The sequence below is a fragment of the Cavia porcellus genome, unplaced genomic scaffold, assembly GCF_034190915.1.
Source record: "Cavia porcellus strain 051 isolate PalLab524CR breed Dunkin Hartley unplaced genomic scaffold, mCavPor4.1 scaffold_5, whole genome shotgun sequence".
NCBI classification, from domain to species: Eukaryota; Metazoa; Chordata; class Mammalia; order Rodentia; family Caviidae; genus Cavia; species Cavia porcellus.
In genome coordinates this window covers 50,312,184-50,339,269 of record NW_026947488.1, presented here as the reverse complement: position 1 = coordinate 50,339,269, position 27,086 = coordinate 50,312,184, and the positions used below count along the sequence as shown (strand labels likewise).

At 45.1% G+C, this 27,086-nt stretch overlaps 1 protein-coding gene across 2 annotated transcripts in view; it reads left to right on the top strand.

The window, feature by feature from the left end:
- The window catches only part of Tgm3 (transglutaminase 3), a 44,128-nt gene that overhangs the window by 12,749 nt on the left and 4,293 nt on the right, over nt 1-27,086 (top strand). For both annotated transcript variants that reach the window (XM_063248795.1, XM_063248794.1), the window contains exons 2-11: nt 2,927-3,100; nt 3,462-3,707; nt 4,298-4,416; nt 5,734-5,862; nt 8,364-8,541; nt 8,648-8,783; nt 18,443-18,546; nt 20,319-20,564; nt 23,960-24,268; nt 26,386-26,543. In XM_063248795.1, coding sequence (XP_063104865.1) covers nt 3,028-3,100; nt 3,462-3,707; nt 4,298-4,416; nt 5,734-5,862; nt 8,364-8,541; nt 8,648-8,783; nt 18,443-18,546; nt 20,319-20,564; nt 23,960-24,268; nt 26,386-26,543 — 1,698 coding nt within the window. In that variant the 5' untranslated portion in view covers nt 2,927-3,027. The remainder of the gene's footprint in view (nt 1-2,926; nt 3,101-3,461; nt 3,708-4,297; nt 4,417-5,733; nt 5,863-8,363; nt 8,542-8,647; nt 8,784-18,442; nt 18,547-20,318; nt 20,565-23,959; nt 24,269-26,385; nt 26,544-27,086) is intronic.

Sequence of the window (27,086 nt, the reverse complement as noted above, 5' to 3'; positions counted from 1 at the left end):
GAAGTGGCTCCGCTGGACATCCATGTACAGAAACTCCGGTCTTTTCTCCCTCCCTCTGTTGTTCTTGTCCTTTTTCTTGGCAATCAGTTTTTTTTTTAGTCAAACGATTTTTGCAAGTTGATGAATGTTTTCATTTTCCTGAAGTTGTGCAAAACTGTCCTGATTTTTTCTTTCAATAAATATTTATTGAATGAGGATATGAATGTGTCAGTAGTTCCCTGAGCTGGTGCTCTGATAATCTCCTAAGCCTCCTTTCCAGTAGCAATGTGTGGCCCACCACTCCAGAGAGAGAGAGAGAGAGAGAGAGAGAGAGAGAGAGAGAGAGCGCTCCTGCCTGGTCTCCACAGCCGCTGCAGGGGGAGCCCCTCCTGCTCCACCCTGGCCCTCCGCTCCATCCCGTGTACTCTTCCACTCTTCCTGCCAGGCCTCTGTCCTAGCCAAAGAACACACCTCACTCTGCTGGGCCGTCAGAGTCTCTCCTCCCCTTGCCTGAAAGCACAGCTGCTCTCCTGGCACCCAGAAAAAATGTTTTTCTTTCATGGCCTACAATTTCCTTCCTTTTTAAATTTAAATATATTGTTTAGTCGATAAATAAAAACATAAAAATTATAAATATTTATAGGATACCATATGATATTCTGATACATGCAAGCATTGTACAATATTTAAATCAGGTTAAATATATCTAGCCCCTCAATCATTTATCAACTCTTCATGGTGAAAACATTCAAAAAGCTTCTTGGGGACCTGGAGGGTGGTTACTGGGGAAGTGAACCTACAACCTTCACCCAGAACTACCTCTCTAGCCCTCTTTTTTATTTTTTTGAGACAGGGTCTAAAATTGCTAGACTTGGTTCAAACTTGCAGTCTTCCCACCTTAGCCTCCCAGAGGGTGGGGACTGTAGGTGTGTGCCACCACACCAGTTTCAAAGAAATTCTTACTCCTAGCTATACTTTATTTTTAACTATAATTTAATACCATTGGTCAGCCTTTCTTATCTGTCCCTCCTCCCCACCGCCAGCCTCTGATAGCCACAAATCTGCTCCCAACTTTGAAGAAATCAGTTTTTTCATCTTCCTCGTGTGAGTGAGATCATGCAGTATCCGTCTCCTGTGTCTGGCTTGTTTCACTGGTGATCACATAATGATTACCAGTTCCCTCTATGTTGTTACAAGAAACAGGACTTCATTCTTTTTATGGCAGAGTAATATGCATTGTGAAAGCTGCAGCACCATTTTCTTCATCTATTCGTCAGCTAATGTACACTTTGCTTCCATTTCTTGGCTATTGCAAATAGTGTTTCAATAAACAAGGCAGTGCAAATGTCTTTTTGACATAATAATCTCATTTCTGTCAGACTTAAACCCAGCAGTGGAGTGGCTGGGCCATGTGGTAGTTCTAGTTTTAATTTTTTCGTTTTCTTTTTCCTTTTCTTTTTTGCAATAGTGGGGAATTGAACACAAGGTCTTCAGACTGAGCCTTGGCCCCAGCTGTTTTCTTTTTTGAGAGTCTCACTAAATTGCTAATGCTGGACTTGCAGCCCTCCAAACTCGGCTTCCCAGTCTGCTGGGGCAGCCCACTATATCCAGCTGAGTTTCATTCTTTTGAGGAACTTTATCTTGTTTTATACAATGACTGCAGTTAATTACATTCTCACCAACAATGTGCAAATGTTCCCTCCTCCCTGCCTCCTGAACACCATTTATTGCCTTTTGTCTTTTCAATACTTTTTTTGAACAGTTGTTGCCCATTTGTATATCTTCTTTTTAAGGCCCAGAATTTCATTGCAGCCACTTTAGACCTCTACACCTTTTGGAAGGAGTGATTTTCTCCTCCTGTGTCTCTCATCTGGGCAAGGTGAATTCACCCAATCTGCACCCATCTCACTTACACTTGACTGTAATCTGTTGTTTCTTCCTTTGTTCGTGTGTTGCTCCATTTATGCACCTGATTATCTTCATATAGTCAAGCAAGTGCTAGGCAGCAGAACAAAGCTCGGGGAGGCACAGTTCTGAAGGAGAGATTGACACACAAGATAGCACGGTGTCTGACCCTGCATGTGTGTCACACCCATTGTACACGTGACCTCACGGTGCAAACAGAGACCAGTCTGGTTTGCAGAGGAGTGGGTGACGTAACATCTCAGACAACTCAAAGGAAAAGATTTCTCAACAGTTGTATGAGCTAAACTTCGCATGCGTCATGGTAGCTCATAAATCCTAGGCAGTTTAGCTGCCTCTATATGGGAAGAAGAGGGTGAGTGTCAGGACATGTCCTCAAGGTCTTCTATGATGGGACAAAAAGCAAGCCCAGCTCATGAATCTGACATGTCCTCTTCCCCAGTTCTGTTATAGCTTCTGTCCACAAAGCAATGAAAGATGCCCAAAGCAGACAGGGTCATGTGTTCTAGTGCCATAGTCCTCGCTGACTGGGAGAAGCTTCCCTTGAGTGGCCTATTCCAGGAGGCCTCAAGGTCACCATGTGGAGGGGAAAGACACTGATAGCAGAGAGAGCAGCATGTGGCGAGCCTCCACTGACCCAGTTGTGGTGTGCAAGACTGTAATTCCAGTGACTCAGAAAGCTGAGGCAGGAAGATCCCAAGTTCAAGGACACCCTATATTACATAGCAAGATTCCATGAAAGAGGGGCTGAGGGAGATTGAAGGGGAGAGACTCAGGGTATTTCTGTTATTTTGAGTCATTTTCCTCGAGGCCTTTGCATCTGGAAAGGCCAAATGGGAATAGACTGTGATGTTCTTGCTACATAGGATCAGAAGTCTTTGGGTCTTACTGTGATCCCTGCCAGAAGTTAGGCTCAGCCTGCATGGCTCATCCGTACCTTCTTTTTTGGTATCTTGTACTCATTGTCCACACCTCTGCCTCTGCCTGCCTCCCAGGACCTCAGGCTCTGCTTTCTGTCTCACAGCTTTAGAGCTCCAGAATGTCAACTGGCAGGTGGCCGGAAACCGGCGTGAACATCACACGGACCAGTTCTCCACCAAGGACATCGTCTTGCGCAGAGGCCAGATGTTTCATGTGATAATGAACTTTAACCGCACTCTTGACTCTGAAGAAGGTCTGAATCTCACGACTGAAACAGGTACCTGCCCACCTCACCCTGTCACTCACACATCCACCTGTGTAGGTCTTGGTGCTTTCTTTTTATCTGAGGGGGATGGCAACTAGGTCACCAGGCTCTGGGGGCTAGCCCAGCTCTGTCACGGATTCAAGTGGCTGCCCATGTGGAGCCTAAGAGTTATCTTCAAATCAAGAGGGATGTGACCCATCTTGAGCCCAGCTGTTATCCTCAAATCAAGAGAGTTGTGACCTTTCTGGTTACTGCTAGCTGGTGGTTTGTAACAGGATACTTCACCAGATGAGGTGCCCTGGAGACCCCTGGCAGCTGTAGGGGAGCCTAATCTGTCCCTGAGGTCTGACCCACACCCTTTGGCTTCCTGCAGGTCCTAACCCCTCTGTGTCAGCCAGGACGAAGACCACATTTCCAGTCTCCAGGGGAAGAAACACAGGTGGCAGCTGGGCTGCAGAGGTCAGGGAAAATAATGGCAATGCCCTAACCGTTGCCATTTCCAGTCCTGCCAGTGCGCCCATTGGATGGTACACAATGAGCCTTCAGATCTCCTCCAAGGGCAGGGTCTCCTCTGTGAAACTTGGGACATTCGTGCTGCTTTTTAACCCTTGGCTACAAGGTAGGTCTCTAACCACCTACACTCCCAGCCCTTTTCTAAGCAATGAGTACAAAAAGAAGATGGGGAAATTCTGTGTACAGGCTCGGGTTTGATAAAGGAAAGTTCGTAAACCATGGAAACCTCAGAGAAGCTACAGGTCAGCTCTGCCACCAACCAGCTGTGTGCATCTAAGCTGTCACTCTGTCTCTCTGATCCTCAAATTCCTCCCCATAAAAGGACATTCTCTTGTTTCCTGTGTGGTTCAAGTGGATATCATGAGCTTTCACGCACTGCTCTCGTGGTTAATTATAAGGGACAATGATTACAGCACAAATTTACAGTACTTCAATAGCTTCTCGCCTGAAAGATCAAGCATCTTATCCCCGAGGTCTCATTTCCAGTCCCCCAGGACAGTCTAGCTTCTCTTCCCAACCCATAGTCCCCACTACGAGAGTTAAGAGCACTAAAGCCTAGGGCTTCATCCTTGGTGGAGGCTGAGATGGGCTGAAGGTGGGCTTTTTCCAGCCCCACACTGGGAGTGGGGAGAGGACTGCTCTGGTTAGTCTTCTGTGGGATTCTAGTCCCTGGTATCTGCTCTTTGTGTCAAACAGCGGATGATGTCTTTATGAGTAACCAGGCGGAGAGACAAGAATACGTTGAGGAAGACTCTGGCAACATCTTCGTGGGCAGCATAAATCGAATTGGCATGGTTGGCTGGAACTTTGGACAGGTAAAAGGGTCAGAAGGAGGTTAAGAATAATAACCTTATTATGCAAGACACTCAGCAGCTTGCTCCACAGCTTGCTGTCCATTTGCTATTCGTTCATTCATTCATTCAGAAGACATTTACTGACCTCTTACTATGTGCCAAACCCCAAGCTACACACGAAAGGTATAGTAAATGAACAAGATCTCCTGCTTTCGGGGGTGAGGGGTCACAATCCAGTGGATGAGACAGACCTGTAACTCAGTCGATGCAATGAAATACTCCTGGTGCCCTGATACATAAATAAGTAGAAGGCCCAGGAAAGACCCTCAGGACAATAGCATAGCTTCTATCATTCATTCTGGTAGAAGAAAATGGGATGATATCCCCTTGCTGTGTGCACTTGGCTTCTCAAAGCCATGAAATCTTTGTCCTGTATTACCTTGATCTGGATCTGAATCCAGAGAATTTCCAGGTTTGCTCAGTTTAGAAACCATCAAGGATGCTTTTCCTTTTTTTCCCCCCAGAATAAAAATAAAGGTGTTAGAATGAAGGGTAGGACACTTGAGATGTCGAGGAGGCACAAGCAGGGACATGCTCTACCCACCCCAGGCCCCATTCCATAGCCAACCAGAGCTTATCTGCTGTGTCTTCTCTGTGTTAGGTTTTATAACCAATTTCATTAGAAGGAAGAAAAGGAAAAGAAAGGTAAGGATATATAGTGCACCTGTCAGCTGAAGGAAAGCCATTTCTGCTGATGTGGCTTGAGAAGGAGCTTTTTACCAAGTACCAGATGGAGGCAAGGGAGTCTGCCAGCTAGCTTGCAGAGGAGGATTCCATGCAGAAGGAAAACCAAATGCAAACACTTTGAGGCAGGAGGAGCCAGTATGAGAAACAGTTACCTACCATATGTCTCATTTTGTGAAAATGGCTTCAGATATGTTGCTTAGTAATGTATTTACCTTTAGTACCTGTTTCCCAGTAGTCTAACATGCTCAAGACCGCAAGCAGAGATAGACAGAGACTTTGAGATGATGTTGGCCTGGCCTTTCATTATCCAGATACAGATTCAAAGCCAGATGGGCTCTGCTCCTGTGGTAGCTCTGTGCCCTGCTCTCTTGCTCACTTTGAGTAGCGGGTACAGGGTCAGGGAAGATTCAGGATGAGTTTGTAGGCTAGAGGCTAGGCATTGTTCTTCGCCACTGTAAAGGAGCTCTCAGTTCTGGAGACCACAGAGTGAAGCAATCTGACAGCCTATGATTCCCAGCATCGTGGCTCCTGTTTCCTTTAGCTGACACTTGTCATTTCTTTCATCATAACATGTGGTTCCGTTTCCAACAGTATGAAGAAGACATTCTGAACATCAGCCTCTCCATTTTGGATAAGAGTCTGAATTTCCGACGTGACCCTATTACTGACGTGGCCCGCAGAAATGACCCCAAATACGTTGGCCGGGTGCTGAGTGCCATGGTGAGTGACAGGAAAAGGATAATTGTTACCATGTGCTGAACACAATCTCTGTGTCAGCTCCATGCAGGCTACAATGTCATCTCAAGGGAACCTCACCAAATACAGGTGGTGGCTGTGACCTTTCCATTTTGCCAATGCAGAACAGAAGAATTCTCTAAGATCAAGGGTTTTCCCAAGACACGAGCGGGTAGCAGATAGAGGCAGAACTGAACCCACATCTGATGGGCTCCAAGGTGTCTCTGCTGTACAGTGAGGCCCTTCTCAGATGAGAAGGGAACTCACTCTTGAGGTGACCATTAGGGACAGACAGGATGGAAGAAGGATACAAAGCAAGGTCTTTGTTATCATGGGGCTTCCAGGGGAGGAGGACATGTCACCTAGAGAGCCTGAAGTGTTAAACTCTCCTGCAGCAGTCCAGCTCCTCCACAACACAAAGCACTGGAACATCAGGATAAGAAGGCAGCAGGCTGTCCTGTTTCCGTGCAGAGCAGGAAAGAAGTTCAGAAAGCAAATGTGATTTTTGACTAGCTCACCTGGACTTCCACATGGAAGGCCTGTTGTGCCCAGGACGTGCGCATGCGCACACACACACACACACACACACACACACACACACACACACACACTATGGCTCTACAGTCAGTGTGCAGAAAATGCCTCCACCAAAAAGTGACCAAAAGAGCAACCCTATCATAAGTCACAAGTTAAAAGCTGAAAGTCAAAGCAAGTCCTTTCTTTTTAGCTCTTAGGAACTCTAAATAATTACCCAGAAATATCTTTAACTTCATTTTATTTGGGGGACTGGTTTAAAGCATCTCTTCAGTTGTGAAATGGATAATTTCCAAGCTAACAAGATCATTACTTGTTAAAAATCCCAACCACATTCTTCTGCCTGATAAATACCTGAGGTTCATCAGAGGGAAATTTGAGTCTGGAGCCAAGCGTTTCAGGAGAGGAATGGGGTGGGTCCAGAGACTTTTGGGGCCCCTGAAATCAGTGAGCACCAGAGCAGTCAGGAAAGGAGACAAAAGAAGGGGATTTGGGCTAAACCTTGGAAACTAAGTTTCAAGAGGAGGCATTAGATTGAGGCAGGGGTCAGGAAAGCTGGCATTCAGGCCACATGAGAAGGTGGCCTCCTCTACCCCGGAGAGAGAGGTGAAGCTGCTGCTCCTGTACCGCTGACTCATTCTCAACCTGAGGCCAAACCACTTTATCTTGGAGCGGTTTCCTCCTATGCAACTCGCTGATGCTCTCTCCAGACCTCCCTGTTGGGCTGGGCCCGGAGCTAATTATGGCCCAGGCGGTTTTGAAATGTTCAGCTCCCTGCCCGAGATAATCTTGCTGATTAACTGCTCCTGGGATTCCAGCCCAAGTATCCTGGAAGGCGTGCACAGCTCCCCAGGAGACAGAGCAGCTGCAGTAGACTGCGCCCAGCCTATCCAGACTGCCCATTCTCACAGGCCTCGCCACCTAGAGCCAACCAATGGGATGGGACTCAGGCTAGCACAGCCCTCGGAGACCTGGTTCTGCCTCTCACTGTGCAGTTGGGATAAATGACAGAATTTCGTAGACTGAAAACTTCATTGCCCCTGAGCCCATTTCTTTCTCACTCCCTCTGCTTTGAAAGGCCCAGAGTCACCAAACTGAGTACAAATGCTTATACCTTGGCTTTCTTCTTTCCTCTCTTTTAAATTTTTATGATGCAAAAGTTTAATTCTACACAAAAAGAGAGAGCAAAATACAGTAAATTCCTATGTCCTCATCATCAGTCCCAGCAGTGGCTGCTTCAAGGCTGGTTTTATTTCATCTCTTACTTTGTCTGCCACAGATCATTTGCTTAATCCCAGACTTTGCATCTTCTGGCATCATTTCACCCATAAATATTTCTGTTAATATCTCTAAAAGGTAGCAGAACTCAGGTCTCTACAGTCCTAAATCAGTACTCTTTTCACATTGTGTTACAGTGCTTTATTCTAGAACTGTAACCTAAGTTAAATGATGTCACAAATAAATGGATGAATGAATGAGTGAATGGAAATATTCCATTTTTATTCTTTCCAAGAAGTCAGCTGCTAAAGTTCTAAAGTGGTCTTTTTAAACAGCAATGCACAAGAAAGATCTTCAAATCACAGACCCAGAAGCAGGCAGACATCTGTGATAACCCCTGAGTTGTGTTTGTTTTTTTTTTTAAGAAGTCCTCTGCCATTTGATGTCTGACCCTGACATGCCACTGAAAACCTGTGGAATCTCTAGATGCCATATCAGCCTGCAGCACAGGATTGATAAATGGGTCAAAGCCAATGGCACCTAGCTTGTTAGGCGCAGCCCCTCTAAACTTATAAATCACTCAGTACCCCTAAGGAATTTATTGCAGTTGTCATCCCTGAATTACCTAGAAAGACTGAAAAATCTACTCCAAAGTCCCTGGCTTCCTCCCTGATCTGCCCATCTCACTGGAAAAGTATGGTGCTAATTCAGGGGTTGGGGCGGGGGTCTCCCAGATCAATAGCAATGACGACAACGGTGTGATCGCTGGGAACTGGAGTGGCAGTTACACGGGTGGCATGGACCCGAGGACCTGGAATGGCAGTGTGGAGATCCTGAAGGAGTGGAAAAAATCAGGCTTCAGGCCAGTCCGATTTGGCCAGTGCTGGGTCTTTGCTGGGACACTCAACACAGGTACCTTGGGTGTGACGTGCCTTGGCTGGGTCAGTGCACGGCGATGGGGTACGCCATGGTGCCCCCTCCACCATCGCCCAGGCCCTCACACTACCTTGACTTGCAGTACTGCGGTGCCTCGGAATTCCCTCCCGGGTGATCACCAACTTCAACTCTGCTCACGACACGGACCGAAACCTCAGCGTGGACGTGTACTACGACCCCATGGGAAACCCTCTGGACAAGGGCAGCGATAGCGTGTGGTGAGTGCCTGACCCTTTCCCTCCACTTTCTTGCCTTCTCCTTCCCCTGGGAGTGAGCACCATGGGTCACAAGAAGCAATATGCCAGTCCTCGCTTCAGGACGGAGGTGCTGCCAAAGCCGACTCTACACCTGCAGGGACCCAGAACCCTTCTTTTCTGCCCTCTGCAGAACTGGAGGCTGATTCTGTCTTACGGCCCTCAGGTGAAGGGCCTGACTCCAGTGAAACATGTAGTCATGGGCTCCATGAAATCACACTGAGTTCACAGGGTCCCTGAGCCCTGATACTGCTTTAAAAGGTAAAAGTCGAAGCTATCGATTCAACTTTCTCCAATGAGGAATATGAATTCACTTCAGGCATCCCATATGATAGAAGGGTTTCCTTAAAGAGAGTAAGAAAAACATTTTTCTTAATGTTTATATACTTATTACATGCTGTAATTGATAGGATGAGAAATTACAGGGTTTTTCTGGATTCTAGATGAAAATAAGAAAGTTTGTACATATTTAGATATATAATTTCTAACCATAAATACATGTGCACATGTTATCTATACACTCACACCTATGAAATGTATAATACAAGCCAACTAGAAATAGGTTATATAAAATTATACACATATAACTCCATTGTTCTATTTATACCATATGCTAACTTGTTACCAGTTGGCAATTGAAAAAGATGGTCTATAGGTATGTGTATACATAGATATGTATGTGTGTTTCTGCATGAAGCGCCATGCACATTTCAATAATCTATTGTTGGGGCTGCAGATATAGCTTAGAGGCATAGCAGCTGCCTAGCAAGCATGAGGTCCTGAGCTCAGTTCCTGGTACCATAATAATAATAATAATAATAATAATAATAATAACCTATTGTTTTAATCCATGTTAAAGGATACATACACATACAGTTGCTAACAGCACACATATGGCTAGATAAACTTATAGCTAAAATCTTATTTCCAGATGTTCACACTTGATGTGGTTTATATAAAATATCCTTTATTATTTGTTATTCTCAGAATGAGAAGATCCAATGTTTCTAAAATGTGTTTACTGTACCAGTGGGATAAAACAAAATGAAAAATGCAAAATAATGGGAAAAGCCAATTACAAAAGCAACTATCTCATGCCAACAACTGAACTAATACAAGTGTCTGCCCTCTGTGGGAGAATGAGGTTCCAGGAATTCGCCTCTGGTTACATGAGTATAAGGTTTCCTGGGGGAAAGAAAGCTTATTTTAGGATTTTCTTTCTTGATTAGTATACACACTATCTTCTCTCTAATGACATCACAACTTGTGACAGGCTTTTATTTTTCAACTTCCCATAAGAAAGTATCTTTTTTCTCCCTGCCTGTCTTGTTTCTTGTGCTATTGCATCTGAAGTCCCATTAGACCAGTTTTGATTGCGGGACACCGCCATGCCTAGCCTTAGCTGCCTGTCTGTGTGAAAGGCGATGACTGGTCAAACAAGATGCCCAATCTTTTACAAGAGAACTCCCTTTGGTATACACCTGATCCTACACCCTGGAACTGCGGGGAGACCAGAAGGCTTAAGGTTCTATCCCTCTACTGAAAGCATTTAAAGTGCTTTTAGGAGACAGGGGTGGAACCCTGTAGTAGAGGCTGTGGAGCAACACAGCCTGGTACGTGATGTGCCCGGCAGTGATTCAGACAGTAAGTACTGTGGGAACCAGGGAAGGAATTCTCAGAGAGCCTTACAGTGAAACAAGGAGGTGGCACTTGGAATTAGAACCCAGGTATCTTTGTTACCGGCTGACACTACCATTCCACATCAGCTTAATAACTCGTCCCAACTATAATCACCTTTAGGACAAGTAGGGCCCCATGAAGATGTCTGTCATTTCTGCGTCTCCACTGTCATTTCCGTTGGCCTCCAGAAAGGGTTCCAGGGCTGCTGATTGCTCCAGAGGGTCCCTGTGTCCCCTTCCTGTCTCACTCACTTTTCTGACCTTTTCTCTGAAAGCAGTGGAGCTAATGAACACTCTACTCTATTCCCTAGCAGCAGGGTACGGTGAACCAACTGTGGATGGTATTAGGATAAGGAATCCCGAGTCCTGGTTCCGGCCCTACTGCTAGGGAGCTGTGGGCCTTGAGCAAATCATTTCACCCTTCTGGCCCCAAGTTTCTCCATCAATGAAGAAATGATCATTTAAGTCTCTTAGCAACTTGACCACTTTTATTGTCTCTAGTTGCAACCCACCTTGCTACCCACCCCAAGGGAGCCGTATTTCCCTTCCTACATTAAATCTACCCAGGGGAGAGGTGAACTAAGAGTAATTTTCTTCGTGACATGAATTACTGATCATTATTATAAAGACAATCTATATTTGGGCAGTCAACCTTTGGTCTTAACCATTGTGTCTTATAAATATTGGGAGCTTTAGAAACTTGTCTAGTAATAGAATGAGTGTCAGTGAGGTTGGTCATCTGAAACTGCTTAGTAGTAAGCGGCAACTTTTAATTTGCTGAGCCACTGTTGTGTTCTAGGTACTGATCCAAGTGCTTACTCACATTGGCTCCTCACACTTGAGGTTGGCCATGTGATTAGCATCCCTGTCATATGGCTGAGGAAACTGAGGCATAGAGATTGAATAATTTACCCCATGGCACGTAACTAGGGGTGGTAGAGAGGAGATGTGAATTCAGGTAGATTTGTAAACTATAAAACATCAAAAAAATTCCATAGAATGTTGTTGCTATTCCTGGCTAATCTCTTTAACCTTGAGATTTTCAGAGGTGTGTAACTAGACACCACCAGGGGCTCTGTCTATCCCATTTGAGTGCAGCAACTGGCTCTTTCACACGCCACTTCTTTTGTAAGACATGTCTCAAGGGTTCATGAAGAAAAATTATTTGCCCAAAGCCACATTGTAAATTGTGACCAAGCAGAGGATGGAATTCAAATAAGACTCTACGAAGCCAAAGGGCAATAGGACTGAAAGGGACCTTGAGAGCTTGTCTGGAGGTTCTAACCAGGGAGTGCAGCTATTCACGTACCGTACCCTTGACGGAGGACTGCTTATCCTCCATGGGGGGAGGGAGTCGTCCTCTTCAGCAGAGTATGCTTCAGAGGCGCTCAGGGAGGAACACACCTGGAGTGCTGAGGAAGGAGGGGACACCCGCCTAGCCAGCCAGATCAGCCTAATCTCTTTTCATTATCCCCTAAACAACATGGTACTACAATTATTAATGTAACGTTTACTTTATATCAAGGATTGTAAGTAATCTAGAGATGATTTAAAGTGTAGAGAACGCTTGCAGGTTACATGCAAACACTCTCCCAATCTATACAAGGGACTTAAGCATCCATGTTATGGAACCAATCTTCCATAGATGCTGAGGGACAACTTTTACTAGTCTAAGAGTAAGCAGTTAGAGACATTTAAGGCTTCTGTGTAAATGCGTGGTATCACACTGAACATTCTCCTGCCAGCTGGAACCACTGATGGTACAGACAGAACCGGTCACTTGTGACTGGCTTTTTATTAATAAAAAGTTTATAAGTGTACCAAATCTAGTTAGCCACTTGAATTTGAATAATTATTACCAACTATAAATATCAATTAATACTACTCGTATCAATTAAAAATTATTACATAAGCAAGAAGTTTATTTCACTAGATTTAAAAGAAATTTATTTATATTCATGGATAGTTCATCGAGAATTAATTCTCTAAATTTTAACATGGAAATCTTACAATACTCCATTGCTAGTATATGTGATATGCATTTACAACTACTGTCCTGCAAAAAGTATCTGTATTACAATTTTTTATACCATTCTAATGTTTTCCTTAAGGAACTGATGTATGGTGGCATCTGGTCTACTAAACTGATGCCTTTCCTTACATTACTATAATCAAAGATTCACCCAATGGGACAGTCATGCACGCACCACCAGTGGCTCAAGCCTGCAGGAACCATCAAACTCAAATCAGGCACCCAGCTGCAAGACACACAAATTACAGCTCCTATGGCCCCATCATCTCTTTTCCTTCTTTTTTTTTTTTTTTTTCTTTATGTATACGTGTGTGTCCTTTTTTCTTCGAAGGCCCATTTTTGGATAGGGACTTTAATCTAATTTTTTTGAGTTCTTTCTATGTTCTCAATAATAATCCTTCCTGGGGCTGGGGATTTAGCTCAGCGGCATAAGCACCTGCCTTGCAAGCAGGCGGTCATGAGTTTGATCCCTGGTACCGATAAAAATGAAAAAGACAAAATAATAATAATAATAATCCTTCGTGTGAAAAACAGCTGGCAAACATTTTCTCCCACATTGTGTGTTGTCTCTTCACTCTGTTGGTAGTTTCTCTTACAGTGCAAAAGCTTTTCTGTAAGGTGAGATCTCAGTTGTCGATTCTTTGTGATAGTTCCTGTACAATCAGGATTTTGTTCATAAAGTCTTTGCCTACACCAATGTCTTCAAAAGTTTTACCTATTCTATCTTCCAGACGATTTAATGTTTCTGTTTTAATATTAAGATCTTGGTCCATTCTGATTTTAGCTTAGTACATGGTGAAAGACATGAGTCCAGTTTTAATGTTCGGCATGCATAGAGCCAGTTTTTCTGGCACCATTTATTGAAGAGGCTGTCTCTCTTCCAGGGCATGTTTTTGGCTCTTTTGTCAAAGGAAAGGGAGCATGTGTGTCTTTTTGAAGCAAGGTTTCACTGTGCAGTTCTGGAAGGCATTAAACTCACCTTGTAGCCCAAATTGGCCTTGAACTCACAGCAATCCTCCAGTCTCAGCCTCCCAAGTGCTGTGCTGGGGTTACAGCCTTGCACCACCACACTCAGCTCTTTGTTTTGTTTGGGTTTTTTTGTTTGTTTGTTTTGTTTTTCTTAAGACAGGGTCTCACTATGTAGTTCAAGCTAGCCTAGACCAGGCTTGAATTCAAAGCAGTTCTCCTGCCTCAGCCTCCTGAGTGCTGGGATTACAGCATGTGCTCAGCACATGTTAAATTTCTTAACCTTTTTCTCACTTTGATTTTCCACCTCTAAAGTCAAGGGCTAAATCAGGAGTCCCCTGTGGTCCTTTCTAGATGTTTCTTTTAACACCATCCAGAACAGCCAATAGAGTACATTTTTTTCTAAATTATTCTGCTCATGCCAATGTTTTGGCTTAAGGAGCAAAAGCTGTGGAGCCTTCCCTCTCTCAGAGCAGGAGTGCTTGGATACTTCTCTGATGGCAGTCCCTGCTGAGCCACCACAAAGGAGGTCGCGGGAGTCTGCTTATTCATTGAAGCAGCAACCAAATAAGTTTGGCCAAGAATACCTTGATGTTTCTGGCTTCTTTTCTTAATCCAGTTGACTCTAACTCCCAATTTCTACAAACACTAACCTGACTGTACTCATAGACTTAGGTAAGAGGCAGGAGATTGCTGAGCCCTGCCAGGAGGTGGAGCTAAGCAGCTCTTCCAAAGAAGGGCTGTAGGCACCCACACCTGGCAGAACGCCTGGTTTCAGAGGCAACCTCTCCCTTCACCCCTCTCCCTTTGTACATCCGCCACCCCAACCCTTGGCACCCAGACCCGCCATGGTCATAGACTTCCAGGCTTACGTTAGAATTAGCATGACTGGGGGAGATGGTGCTAACAAATACTTTAAGTCATTCAGATGCTGACAGACTGTGTCCTCCTGAGCTCGATCCAAGAATCCCAGGAGGCAGGAACGGAGCCTAAGGCTGATGGAGGAGACAAAGGCTCTCGTGAGAAACCCAAACCAGAATTTCTGCGGCGGTGCCGAGAGCTTTTTGAAGGCACACATCCCCAGCACACCAGACTGAAGTGGCAGTCTTCTATGTAAGGGAGGAACCAGGTGTATTCGTTATCTGTTCTGTCGTAAATTTCCACCTTGCAAATAAGTATTAAAATACAGTTACTGTACTCAGCACTTTTTAAAACCTACCTGCCCTTCCCCTAGGCTTCTTTGTCAAGAATAAAGTGACTGTGCAACTTCTCACCGCCCTCTCATCCTGATTTAGGCCCTCTGACCCACCTGGGCTCATCTTCTCAAACTTCCTGTGCCTTCACTCTGGCAAATTCTAACATTCCTAAGGGCCCATTTAAAGGAACACTTTGTGGATCTTCCTGGACATCATTGTTATGATGATTTTTTTTCACAACTATGGGAAGGTTCGAGATACAATATCATGATGATATTATTGTCTACAAACTTTTAACATTTGAATTAAGTATATATGTCTAATTGGAATTATACATTTTTCAAGGTTTGAGTGCAAGACAGAACTTATAATAAATATATGCCCCTCTTTCCCACATCTGGAAAGCAACCACTTCACAGCTGTAATCATGTGTTCTTAGCTAAACATTATAAGCATTTCCCAATGTCATTAATCTTCAAAATAGGATTATTTTAAACACAACACAAGTCATTATATGTTTGAACTACTATGTCTTTCCCTACTATTTCTCATGTTTATTTCCCTTTTATCTCTCTTCTTCCCAAATTCGTATTCACTTTAACATTATATGACAATTTACAAAATCAGCAAATAGAGATAATTATTTTCAATTTACAGGGATTAAATGAGCTGATATAGGGGCTTAAAGGAGTAGCTTAGAGGTAGCCTGCATGAGGTCCTGATTTCTCCTCCAGGGCCAAAGTAATAATATTTAGCATACAATTTATACTGGGACAAACCGTGCTCTACTTATAGAGTAAGTCTAAATCAGTTAGACACTTAATTTTCCATAACACATTCTATGTTAGCGATTATCGCTTATATAATATACATAAATTTTAAATATTCACTTATGTTTTAATTATAGAACTGAGTAACTCTCATTATAAAAAAGAAAAACATAATAGAAATTAGAAAGCATAAAATTTACTTTGTATGCACTGTGTGCATAATATGTGCACCAAACTGTTTATCACGATAAAATAATGGAATTGTTAGACACCAATTCTCCAAATTTTATATATAATTTTTTAACTCAAAAGGATTCATCATATGTAGACTATATGTGTACATACAGACATATTATCTTGTAATTTGATTTTCTTCATGATGTATTTTAGACTGTTCTCCATGAAAGTACTAGCTGGATTTTTGCTGTCTTCTTTTTGGTGGCTGAATGATATTCTATCGTATGACTGTGCCGTGATTTGTCTGATCATTTTCCTGTACTGCTGAGGTTTTCTTTCACCATTTGTGCTCTGTCCAACAGGACCGCAGTGAGCATGTTTACCCGCCCTCTGTGTGTGTTCATAGGAGCTTCTCTATAGAAATCCCTAGCATGGAAATGCTACGTGGGTGAGCATGGAGATCTTTAAAGGATTTTTACACTGCACACATTGCCACGCTGCCTGCACAAAGGCCACAGCAATTTAAACTCCCACCAGTGATGTGTAATAGCACGTTTTCCCACTTGGAAGAAGGACAACAATGTGCGTCACCTTGCACTTTAATCTCTGTCAGTCTAAAAGATGTAATCTAGGGGCCAAGGGTTTAACTCAAAGGCAAAAGCATCTGCCTAGCAAGTGTGAGTTAGATCCCTGGTACAAAAAAAAGAAAAATAAGAGATGTAATCTCTGTGCAGTTATAATGGTAGCTGTTCATCATTTTAATTTTCTTTCATCAGTAGTGAGGTTAAACACATTTTCTTATGTTCAGTGATCATTTGTGTTTCTGATGAAATTATCTCTTGCTCAGTGCCTTTTATTGGCATGTTTTTCTTTTCCCCCTTTTTTAAAAATTTGATTTGCAAGTATTTTACATAGTGGTGTATAAACCCAGGTAGCACATATGTTGCCCCTATTTTTTCAACTGCATCGATCTTTTTCCAGTCTTTTTTCTTGCTCCTCTTTAGACTGGATGATTTCTACTAATCCATCTTCCAGGTTGTTCATTCTTTGCTCTGTCATCTCTCCTGGTAAATCCATTCGCTGAATTATTTAATTTCAGGTGAGTTTTCCCAATCTAAAGCTTCTTTTTTTTATTAGTTTTAATGTTATTTTAACAATTTTTTATTTCATGTTTGCAGTACATAATGATTATATTCATTGTGGGAGTCTGTATGTGTTTACTACACATCTTAATTTTATTTCCAACCCTTTCTTCTCCTCTCCCTGTCCCTCCCCACTTCTCTTAATCTCTTTTCCTTTTACAAAAGGTCTATTTCCTTATTTCACATTATCTATCTCTTATTTTGCTCTTTAGTTATTTATACTTTGAGTTTCTCAAGTAAGAGAAGCTATGAACTATTTAAGCTTTTAAGCTGGGCATGGTCGTACACATCTATAATTCCAGTACTCAGGAGGATTAGACAGGAAGAATGATGTATTTCCAGGCCAGCCTTGGCTGCAAAGTGAGTTCAAGGCCAGGCTGAACTACACAGTGAAGCCCTCTCCTAAAAAGATTTTTTTTTAAATTAAGCTTTTTTTTTCTGATTTATTACACTTAACATTAAGGTCTTGGGTGCATCCACTGCCAGTTACAAATTTCTATCTAGTTTTTTTTAAGTATTTTTTTTTTACTCCTTTGCCAAGAATTCCTCTCTTTTCATTGATTTTGAACATATTTCTCTTTACTTCATCAAGCATAGTTACAGTAGCTGCTTTGAACTTCTTGACCAGTAATTCCAACATCTGAATGATTTTAAGGTTCATCTCTGTTAATCATCCTTCCCCTTGAGAACATGTCACATGTTTCTAGTTCGTTGTGTTATCCCGGGATGTGTCAGTATTCTGTTGTTTTGTTTTAGGAGGTGGCCTTGGGCAGACTCACACTGCCAACTACAGCAGCGCTCATCTCAGTTCAGCTCTTTCATCTCCAGCTGTTCTACCTGTAGTCTGTCTCATTATATGCACAGCTCAGGGGTCACCCAGAGGTTTGGGCAGAGTTTATAGACATATTTGGGGTTCCTCTTCCTGGATGGTCTTCCCAGAACATTCCCTCTCTCTGCATTAATCCTGGTTGACCCAGGCTCTATTTCAGAGCCTCAAGTCAGAAAGATGACACTGTGCTCTGATTGTGCCTTGTCTTTGGCGCAAAACCAAACAGTGCAGCTCACTCCCTGTTGGCTCCTTCCTCCAAGTTTTGATTCACGTCCAAAATTTTGCTTCATTCACTCTCAACTACTTGCCTTTTCTGTTTCTTTCAGAGTTTATTGCTACATGTGAAGGGGTCTATTGTGTACCAATTTTACCCCAACAGAGAGGCTATGTGTCTTTTGGCCAGACCTGTCACACCTGCTGCAACCCCTTCCATTTTTAGCTCCTACCAGGTACAGAATTGTCAGCCAGGGAGACACAGCCCAGAGCGAGAGCTGGGTGCTGCTGCTCACCTAGAGTCGTTCTGCTTCTCAGAAAGGAAGTAGATGATGGGTAAAGCTTTGGCTTTGGAGTTAGGTGTATCTTGGTCCTGACTTTGACTCTGTCACTATTAGCCCCTTAATGTCTCTAAGCCTCAGTTTTCCCTTGGATGAAACACGGTCACCATTTCACAGTCTCATGAGGTTTTCTATCAGATGATGCTCTCCAGAACTTAACACAATAGCTGACTTAGGGTTAACTCACACCACGGGACCAAAGTGCTGCACTGTCCAACCAATCACTCCCTTGCTAAGTGGCCTTGTGCAAACTCTGCTGTCTCTGGTTCTGTCTGCAGGAATTTCCATGTCTGGAACGAAGCCTGGTTTGTGCGGCCTGACCTGGGCCCCTCATACAATGGATGGCAGGTGCTGGATGCCACCCCCCAGGAGAGGAGCCAAGGTAACCTTGCAAGGCGTGGTGCTAACGTGGCCCCAAATCCTAAACCTCTGTGACCTTCACAGTAAGACAGAAGCCAAAGGTATGAACCCAGACCCTCCCCATTTCTGCCATATGCTTCGAGGCCAAAACTAAAACTGTTTTCAAAATAGAGTTCCCTCTGGTTTGGTTTGGCTCCGCTTGGGCCTTCTTCGCACCCACAGTGGCTGCTGCTGTAGCAGAGGCCCAGCTCATGTCAGGTGATGGAAAGATGCCTGTTCCTGCCAGCATTTTCCAGTAGGGCTGCAGCAGCCACCCCTCCAGCCAGTTTCTACCTCATGAGTCCCCCTTGGCCGCTGGGCTTAGTCCACAATGGCTGCTCTGCACAGACCTGGGATTGTGGCCCACAGTGGCTCCTCCTTTCCTGAGCATCACCCTCCTCTTTTTAGTTGGTTGGGATCTCAGGATCTTGGGAAGCCTTTCCTCTCCTGCTCTGCCCCCTAGAGCATGTCTGGTCTGTCACCTTCACTTAGTGTGTGTGTGTGTGTGTGTGTGTGTTTGAAAGAAACAACTAAGTTTCTTTCAAACACACACACACACACATTTATAAATATATATGCACATAGTTTTAAAAAGTCAGGCATTCTATAAGGACTTAACAATAAAATTTAGTGTGACTTCACCCCATAAGCCTCAGTCCCTGTGCCTAAAGAAAGGTACATTAATGGACTTGAGACTGGAGGTCACCTTCAGATCCTTTCTAGCCCTCTGTTTTTTAAACTTTCCATTGCAACCCATTAGGTGATTGTACAGTCAAGTCAATGGGTTGTGACCATTACTGTAAGAAATTAAATAAAATAGAATGGAAAGGAAAGAAAAACAACAAATTATTGAGGTGCATTGGACCTAATAAAACTAAGTGCTGTCCTGTGAAACTTTTGTTTCAGTACTACATGTATGTCAGGACAGCAAATGTATTTCTTTCTAGGGAACACGCCAAAAAAGAGTAATTGTTTCAAGCATGTAAAAAATCATGTGTGTTTAAACAAAAATGATTTGTTTTGTTTCTTTGCATCTTTTGGTTTTGTTTTTGGTTTTTGGTTTTTTGGTTCACCGGGATTGAATTCACAATCTGGAGCGTGCCAGGCAGGCACTTTACAACCTTGAGCTAATCCCTAAACCCCCAGCCCCAGTTTATTTGTTTACAAAACAAATAGAATAATATTCTTCTTTTTATTCTGCTGCACCTTACTTTCTTTCAGCTGTCCATTTCCTGAGTGAAATCCTATCAACTATCTGTCTATCTGTCATCTCTCTATCTCTGTCTCTATCTCTACCCAAGCTACCTATGCTGAGTGCTAGAGGAGGGAGGTGAAGCTCTGACCTCAGGTTTCAGAAGAGCAAGAGCCCATGGGCTGGGTATTCAGGGAAGTCTTCCAGGAGTAGGAGGGCAGTGGCCCTCTGGGGTAGAATGACTTGCAGAGGTTGACAAGGGAAAGCTGTTCTGAATATGGACAGCAAGACTCTGCTCTCTAGGAAACAGATTGGTGGCCGTGGGCCAGCTCAGATTAGACAGCCTCAGGAGGCAGAATGGAGCCAGTTTTAGGTCGAACTGAGCTGGACTTGGGTGCCATGCAGTAGGAAGGTATTTGCTGAATGTTGCATGAGACAGCCTGGCCAGAATGGAGGCAGGGTTGCGACTGTGGTGGACAGCCCTTGGAGCAGGCTATGAGTGGGCTTTTGTGCATGGGCCCAGCCTTGGCATATGTGCATCTGACATCTGCATCTGCCACCAGGGGTATTCCAGTGTGGCCCAGCTTCAGTTATCGCAGTCCGAGAGGGAGACGTGGACCTGAATTTTGACATGCCCTTCATCTATGCGGAAGTCAATGCCGATCGCATCACCTGGATCTACACGGCCTCTAACGATAGCAAGAAGCAGAACTACGTAGACACGCGGTCCGTTGGCAGGTACATCAGCACCAAGGCCGTGGGCAGCCGCTCTCGCATGGATGTCACAGACAAGTACAAGTACCCAGAAGGTAGGAGGGGTGGATGCTCCCAGGCACCCCATGCGGGTTAGTGGTGGGTGAGTGGGTTTGAGGATGGAAAGAAAAGGCTTCATCTCCACCCCATCAGATCCCCAGGTTCTCAGTTAGTTCTGCCCAAACAGGAGGTTGGCTCCCTGGCGTCAAACACCCAACTGCACTGTTTTCAGCGGGGAAGGGAAAGATCAAGAGAGGCTGCCCTGCCAGCAGCAGTTTGCAGCAGGGGACAGACAGCTGCCAGCCCAGCCTACCTCAGTTGCAGAAAGGAGTGACAGCAGCATGATTGGACATTATACAGAGAGACCTGGCCCCCACAGGGGGTTCTGGGGGCTTTGGGAGATATTTCCCCATCAGTTCACTTTCTTAGCCACCAATAAACAGGCAGAAAATACCATTTGAACAAACAAATGGACAAAAAGAGCCAGATGAGGGCTTGTACCACATTCTAGGGCTCCCAAAAAACTAGGTGAACTGTGATTACGTAGGAAGGCAAGTTTCCAAGTTCTAGCTGCACTGATCCTCCAGGGTCACCTTGCAGACCAGGGCTATGAAGCTGCCTTTACTTTACATCATTTATTGCTCAGAAGTTGTGCTGGGAACCAGCCATACAGTGGTCCTCAATGGTGACAGAATTCCTTTGTTTGAAGGTGAAATTCATTATTAGAAACAGCCCGAAGTTATTTGACACTTGCTCTAGCAGGACATGGTCATTCCTTAATGGGGTCAATAGTTCTTTTTTCCAAAATGCTTGGAAATCGGTGATTCATTTTCTCCTCACAGCCAATTCCAAGGAATCAAGAAAAATACTCTTGAAAATGTGTTTGCATTACTCTCTAAAAAGCTCCAAATCCTTAAGCAACTTCTGGCTGTTGGTTTCAGGCAGAACTTTCAGAAAAGGAAAGCTGAGTCCAAGAGATGGAGGTCTGACTCCAAGGCCAAGGGGACAGTTCCACTGGATCCTGGTAGTTATGAATCTTTCGAGGCACGACTCTTGGGTAATGAGATGGGCAGCCTCAGTTTGAGCCTCTTCTGTCTCTGCCAGTTGCTTCCAGGGTTGAAGTCAGATGGACCTTGTGTTTATCTATAAGCAAGTGTTGAGCCCGTCAACTTAAAAAAGTAATTATTTGGAAGCAGCAGAGCATTGCAGTGGTAACGAATGTGCCCTCATAAACTACAGGCATATTTACAGAGATGGAAGCAAGGAGATGATCTTAAAGGGGAAAATGGGAGGATTACATCAGACATTTTGAGACAGTAATCTTCGGCTATAGTGATTAATAACCAGGGTAACATCAATCCAGGGTTAAACAACTAGCTGGGAGGCAGATGTCCTTGTCTAAGTATTTTTTGGGTAAGGTTTCCTCTGTGCAAGTTTTTGGTTCTTCCAGTCTTTTGGAACACTTCTTATTAAGGAATCATACATAAGAACCCTTTGTTTTTAACCTCCTGGCTTTACTTACTTACTCATTTATTTTATTGAAGCTGACACAAGTGATTCCATTTTGGCTCTCCCAACCTGCACACTTTTCACCCAAATGCCTGCTCCAGGCTGGGCCCTGGGGATGCAGCAGAGAGCACTATGAGGGAGACAGATGTAGGACAAGTATATTCAACTACAAGTGTAAGGTGCAGGGAACCTAGCACAGAAGGTGAACACCAATCCGACCACTTAGAACCATGCAGCCCTAAGAATGTTTCTTATGATCTCTGATGCCTTATTTCCTTGCCTGTGAAACCTGACTAGCAATGCCTGTCTTCAGGTGAATTTCAATGCTCAAATGCACACAAAGTTCCAAGCACAATGCCTGACATATAGCAAGGATTTAATAAACAGCAGAGTGGTCTTTATGCATTTGAACACCTGCAGCTTGCCTGGACTAATGCCCTGCCAAGATCACTGTTTTGCAGGCCCTGTCTACTTGACTACATGAGCCTGCAAGTTTCCTTATCACTCTCACATACTGATCCTGCTTCTAGGGGGCTCTGGTTATCCTAGCCACACCTCCTGAGTGATATAGAGGGTTGGGGATACGGAGTGGCTCCTGGCCATGACTCAGCCCCTGCGTGATAGCTGGAGAGGTCATTCTGTCGATGGTGCCCAGATCTTCTTACTTAATTATACCACCTTGTCTCAGAAGGCCTCGGGGAGGAAAAGCTCATAAAATGGGTTGCTAAGTATTTATGCAACAGCAACATCATGGTTGAAAACAGCAACAGGAAGTTTAGTCCTGAGTAAGCACAGCAGATGACCTATATAGGCACCTAGCCTCTGAGCTTCATTGTACAAATGCACTACATCGAGGTCCTGAGTGCTGGAGTCTCAGATCCCTGCACAACCACCAGGCCTGGGCGTGGACTCACACCTCAGCCAAAGAATGGAGGGGCACCTGGAGAAACCCAGCCCACCAGGAGCTCTCAGCTCGGGTAACCTGGCTGCCTCTTTGTAGAAGGGAGTGGGGAGGAACTTTACACTCGGGCTCCAGCCACCTGGGGATTGACCTCTCCCCTCCTTGCACTTGATCCCCAGAATAACTTGCACCCATTGCTTCTAGAACCTGATGGACTTGGCCCCTGAAGTCTCAGCCAGGTGTCATTCATAACGGATGGGGAAGGGCTTACTGAACTGTGCTTATTGATAAGTTGTCTGGTGCCTTGGAAAATTCATAAACTGCCTGGAGAAGCCAAAGGACCATCCCCAGAGGCTTGCAGATGTACACATGGTCCTTCCTGCAGGTTCTCGGGCATTTGGCCAAGCGCCTCCTTTGTCACACAGCTCTGTCTTCAGGTCAAGGCCAGGAGCCTCATGTGAGCTGTGTAGTCAGCTGCAGCAGAGACTTGCTGTCAGTTGCTCAGCAGTCTGTGCCACGCAGGCCTTTTCAGAACCGCCACCGGGATTCTTTGTTAGCTCCACATCTCACCTTTGCACAATCTGCAACCTGAGTCTGAAAACCCACACTTTCATTCAGTGCTCACTGAATCTCTCGACAGTTCAAACCTGTCACAACTTGAAGCCAACTCAGCCGGGAGAGGCTTGGTCCCTGGCTAAGCCTCACAATGCCTCTAGACAAAGGCAGGGAAGTGTTTTGAAATTTTTTAACAAAGTCAGCTTTAAACCAAACCTTGTCTTTGTTTATGAATCCATCCTAAAATTTTGCCAGCTCAGTTTCTGTCATTTGTTTTTAAATGATCTTTTTGTTTCTTCTGTCTCACAAAAGACCTGTCATCAAAAATTAAAAATAAAAAAAACAGTGAATCAGTCACTTTCCTGGAGTAGTCTTAGTGACCGTAAGGCTACTGTTAGTCCCAGGTCACCTTTCCTGGCAGGGCCCTGTCCTTTGCCCAAACTGCTGCCTCATTCCTGAGATGCTTCTTTCTTCCCCAACATACAGGTTCCAATGAGGAACGGCGAGTGCAACAAAAGGCCTTAAGCAAACTTAAACCAGACGCGTCGTTTGGCCCAACATCAGCACAGCGTTCCCCAGGAAGGGAACAGGCACCTAGCATCTCTGGGAGGTTCAAGGTGAATGGTGTGCTGGCAGTGGGCCAAGAGGTCAACCTAGCCCTGCTGCTCAAAAATCTGACCCGCGATAGGAAGACAGTGGCAGTGAACATGACAGCCTGGACCATTGTCTACAATGGCACACTTGTACACGAGGTGTGGAAGGACTCTGTCACCATATCTCTGGACCCTGAAGAAGGTAACTTGTGCTATAGTTGGTGGGTCCATGTGTGCGAGGTAGTTCATAGCCTGTTGGTGCTCCAGGCAGATTGCAGGCCACCCACTGACCAGGCAGGGTCAGAGCAGTGGCAGCCTCAATGGTTAAGCCTTGGGTTTTATACTCTAGAAGTTGCTATATCTGTGAATAGCACAAGTCATGGTAGCTCTGACCAAAATCCCTTTAAATCCTAGAAATGAAGGAGGGAGGCTTTGCCATGGCAGCCCAAACCATCTCACTTGGCCTTCTCAAGGAGGGTGGATTTCAGGATCCATGCTATGGAGGCAGAAATGAGAGAGATTTGCAAATTGCCTCAGAGATTAGGTGTCACAGCTATTCGGGAATGCCCAGGTCTTGTTTCCTGATGCTGAATCCAGTGCCACCCCATGTCTGCTGTTTGTATTGCCACCTCCTTCACTCTTTCACAGACCTCTTCTTCGGATTTGGCCCTGGATAGGCCATGACGCCCGGCCCAGGGTCTCCCCACAGCTTCCAGGATGTGAGTGGAATTTCTTAACCCTTGACAACAGAGATGGATTTTCTTGAAGGCCTGAGAGCTTGGGAGGAGCAGCAGCTCCTTGCCCCTGGGTAGCAAAGAAGGGAAGAGAAGGGGACAGAATTAGAGGTGTGCCCACCTTGGCAAAATCCTTCAAGCTGTTTTGAAAAGTTTGGATTTAAAAGCAGATTATCAAGGTTGGGGTAACTACTTACTTTACATAAAGGAACAAATAGAAACTGTTTAATTATACAACCCATTTTGAAAGAAGTCTGTCTGCCAGAGAAATTGAGATGTGTTGTACCTGTCAGAAGGCAATATCCCCTAGCAGTCTGCCCTCCGGCAGAATTTTGGCAGATATCTCAATTTGAGAAGCAACTGCCTGGCTACTATTTACTTTTAAAGCTGAAAGGAAGAGCTTTCTTCCCCCTGGTGATCAAGCCCAGGCACGTGCAAGGTGAATATCCTACCACTGAATATGGCCGGGTTCCTCCCCCACCCAAGCAAGAATCTATTTCTGCAGGCCAAAAATAATCCATGTGAAGGAAATAGCTTTGTTCGTTTGTTCATTTGTTTGTTTGTAAAAAACCCTTTGCAAGAAACAGCAGAGTGAAATGGAAAGCAGGGAGGAGGCCGGGGAAGTGGTGCTGGGTCCTGATGCTGCCTTATACTTTGCGGAGGGACCCAGATGTTTCTCCCTTCCTCTCTGAACTTCAGGGCTGAGCCAAGAGAGTCTAACCACTGGGAAAGCTGGACCAGCTGGGGCAAGGATCCATCCTTTCCATAGCAAGTCCCTCCAGTAGTGTAGGTAGAGGCAGCTTCCTCCTCCCAGTCTCACCCCCAGGCCACCCAACACAACCCCCTGAGGAAGCCCAGGACCAGCAGAGGAAGGAGCAGGCCCTGTGGCCTGCATTGTCAGAAGATGAGAGGCCTCGAAGCCCGGAGAGGAGCCAGGCACGAGGAGAGAAGCTGAGGAAGGCAGTGCCATGATGGGGAACCCGCCAGACACACGCCCAAGTGGGCAGTGCAGCGGGTTCTTTAAGGGATAAGCGAGTAGGGCACACTTTATTGCTAAGGGAGTGAGCAGCCATGGAAAGTTTTGGTCATGACTTGGAATAATGGAGACAAAATTTACAAAATGCTTTGCCTTTCAGAGCTTTGTCTACTGGAGTGAGGGTGATTTGGAGGCAGCAGAGCCCTGAGGGGGAGGTACTTGGAGCTGCTGTTGCAATAGGACCCCAGGGTGTTCAGTGACTGGGAAGATTCTAAACATTTATTTAGCCAATACCCTGCTTCCCTTCCTAGTTATTACTGTGTGGACATCATGATAGTTAGCGGCATTAGGCAATTTTTCCCGTACTGGGAGTTGCTACTTACCACAGGCTCTGGAAGCCTATACTTTGAGGAGTCTCTCCAGTCAGCTTGAGTCAGAGCCTCCCTCAGTCCCTGCTCTGAAGCCCACAGCAGGATCTGGTTCGAAAAGTACTCAGTCAAGCCCCCAGCGTACAGGTGCTCCAGCTGGGTCACCCTGGCTGGACATCAGCTCTGAGGGAAGAATGAGCACTTCCTCACTCTCTGTGCATCCCCTGGCTTCTCCTTACAGAAGTGCAACACCCCGTAAAGATCACCTATGCCCAGTATGAAAAGTATCTGAAGGCAGACAACATGATCCGGACCACAGCCATATGCAAGGTGTCTGATGAGGTCGAGGTGGTGGTGGAACGGGACGTCATCCTGGACAACCCCACCTTGACCCTTGAGGTAAGTGTGCCAAGGATATCGCCCCCAGCCAGCCCAGTTCCCAGGAACTCACTGGCCCCTGTGACCCGGCAGCTCTATGTGGACCACAAAGGAAGTCTTTTCCTGCTGGGAGAGGAGAGGACTGAGCTCAGTTCGGACCCAGCTTCAACCAAATGGATCTGCTCAGGCCAGAGCTCTTGCTCCCTGTCTGGCACATACATAGCCTCATTTGGCTGTCATTCTAGACTCCCTGGGGATATCACTGGGGCCAGGCTGGACGGAAAGACCTTGTGGCCCGTTCACCACTTGCTTAGCTGCTGAGCATGAGCTGCACTCTATGCCAGCACAGGTTGGGTTCCATGGAGAGTTCATGTGGTCTCAGCCACTGTTCATGGAATTGGTCAGAAGTGGGTATCATTCACTTGCACCTCCCCACTCTCTGGAACCCAGGGACGCAGAATTGGGAGCTTAGTCCCAAGGCTTTCAAACCTGAGTAAAACAAACCCACAGAGCTGGGAACAGCCTGATACTGCCAGAGCCAGGGCTGGGCCTTGGCTATAGAAT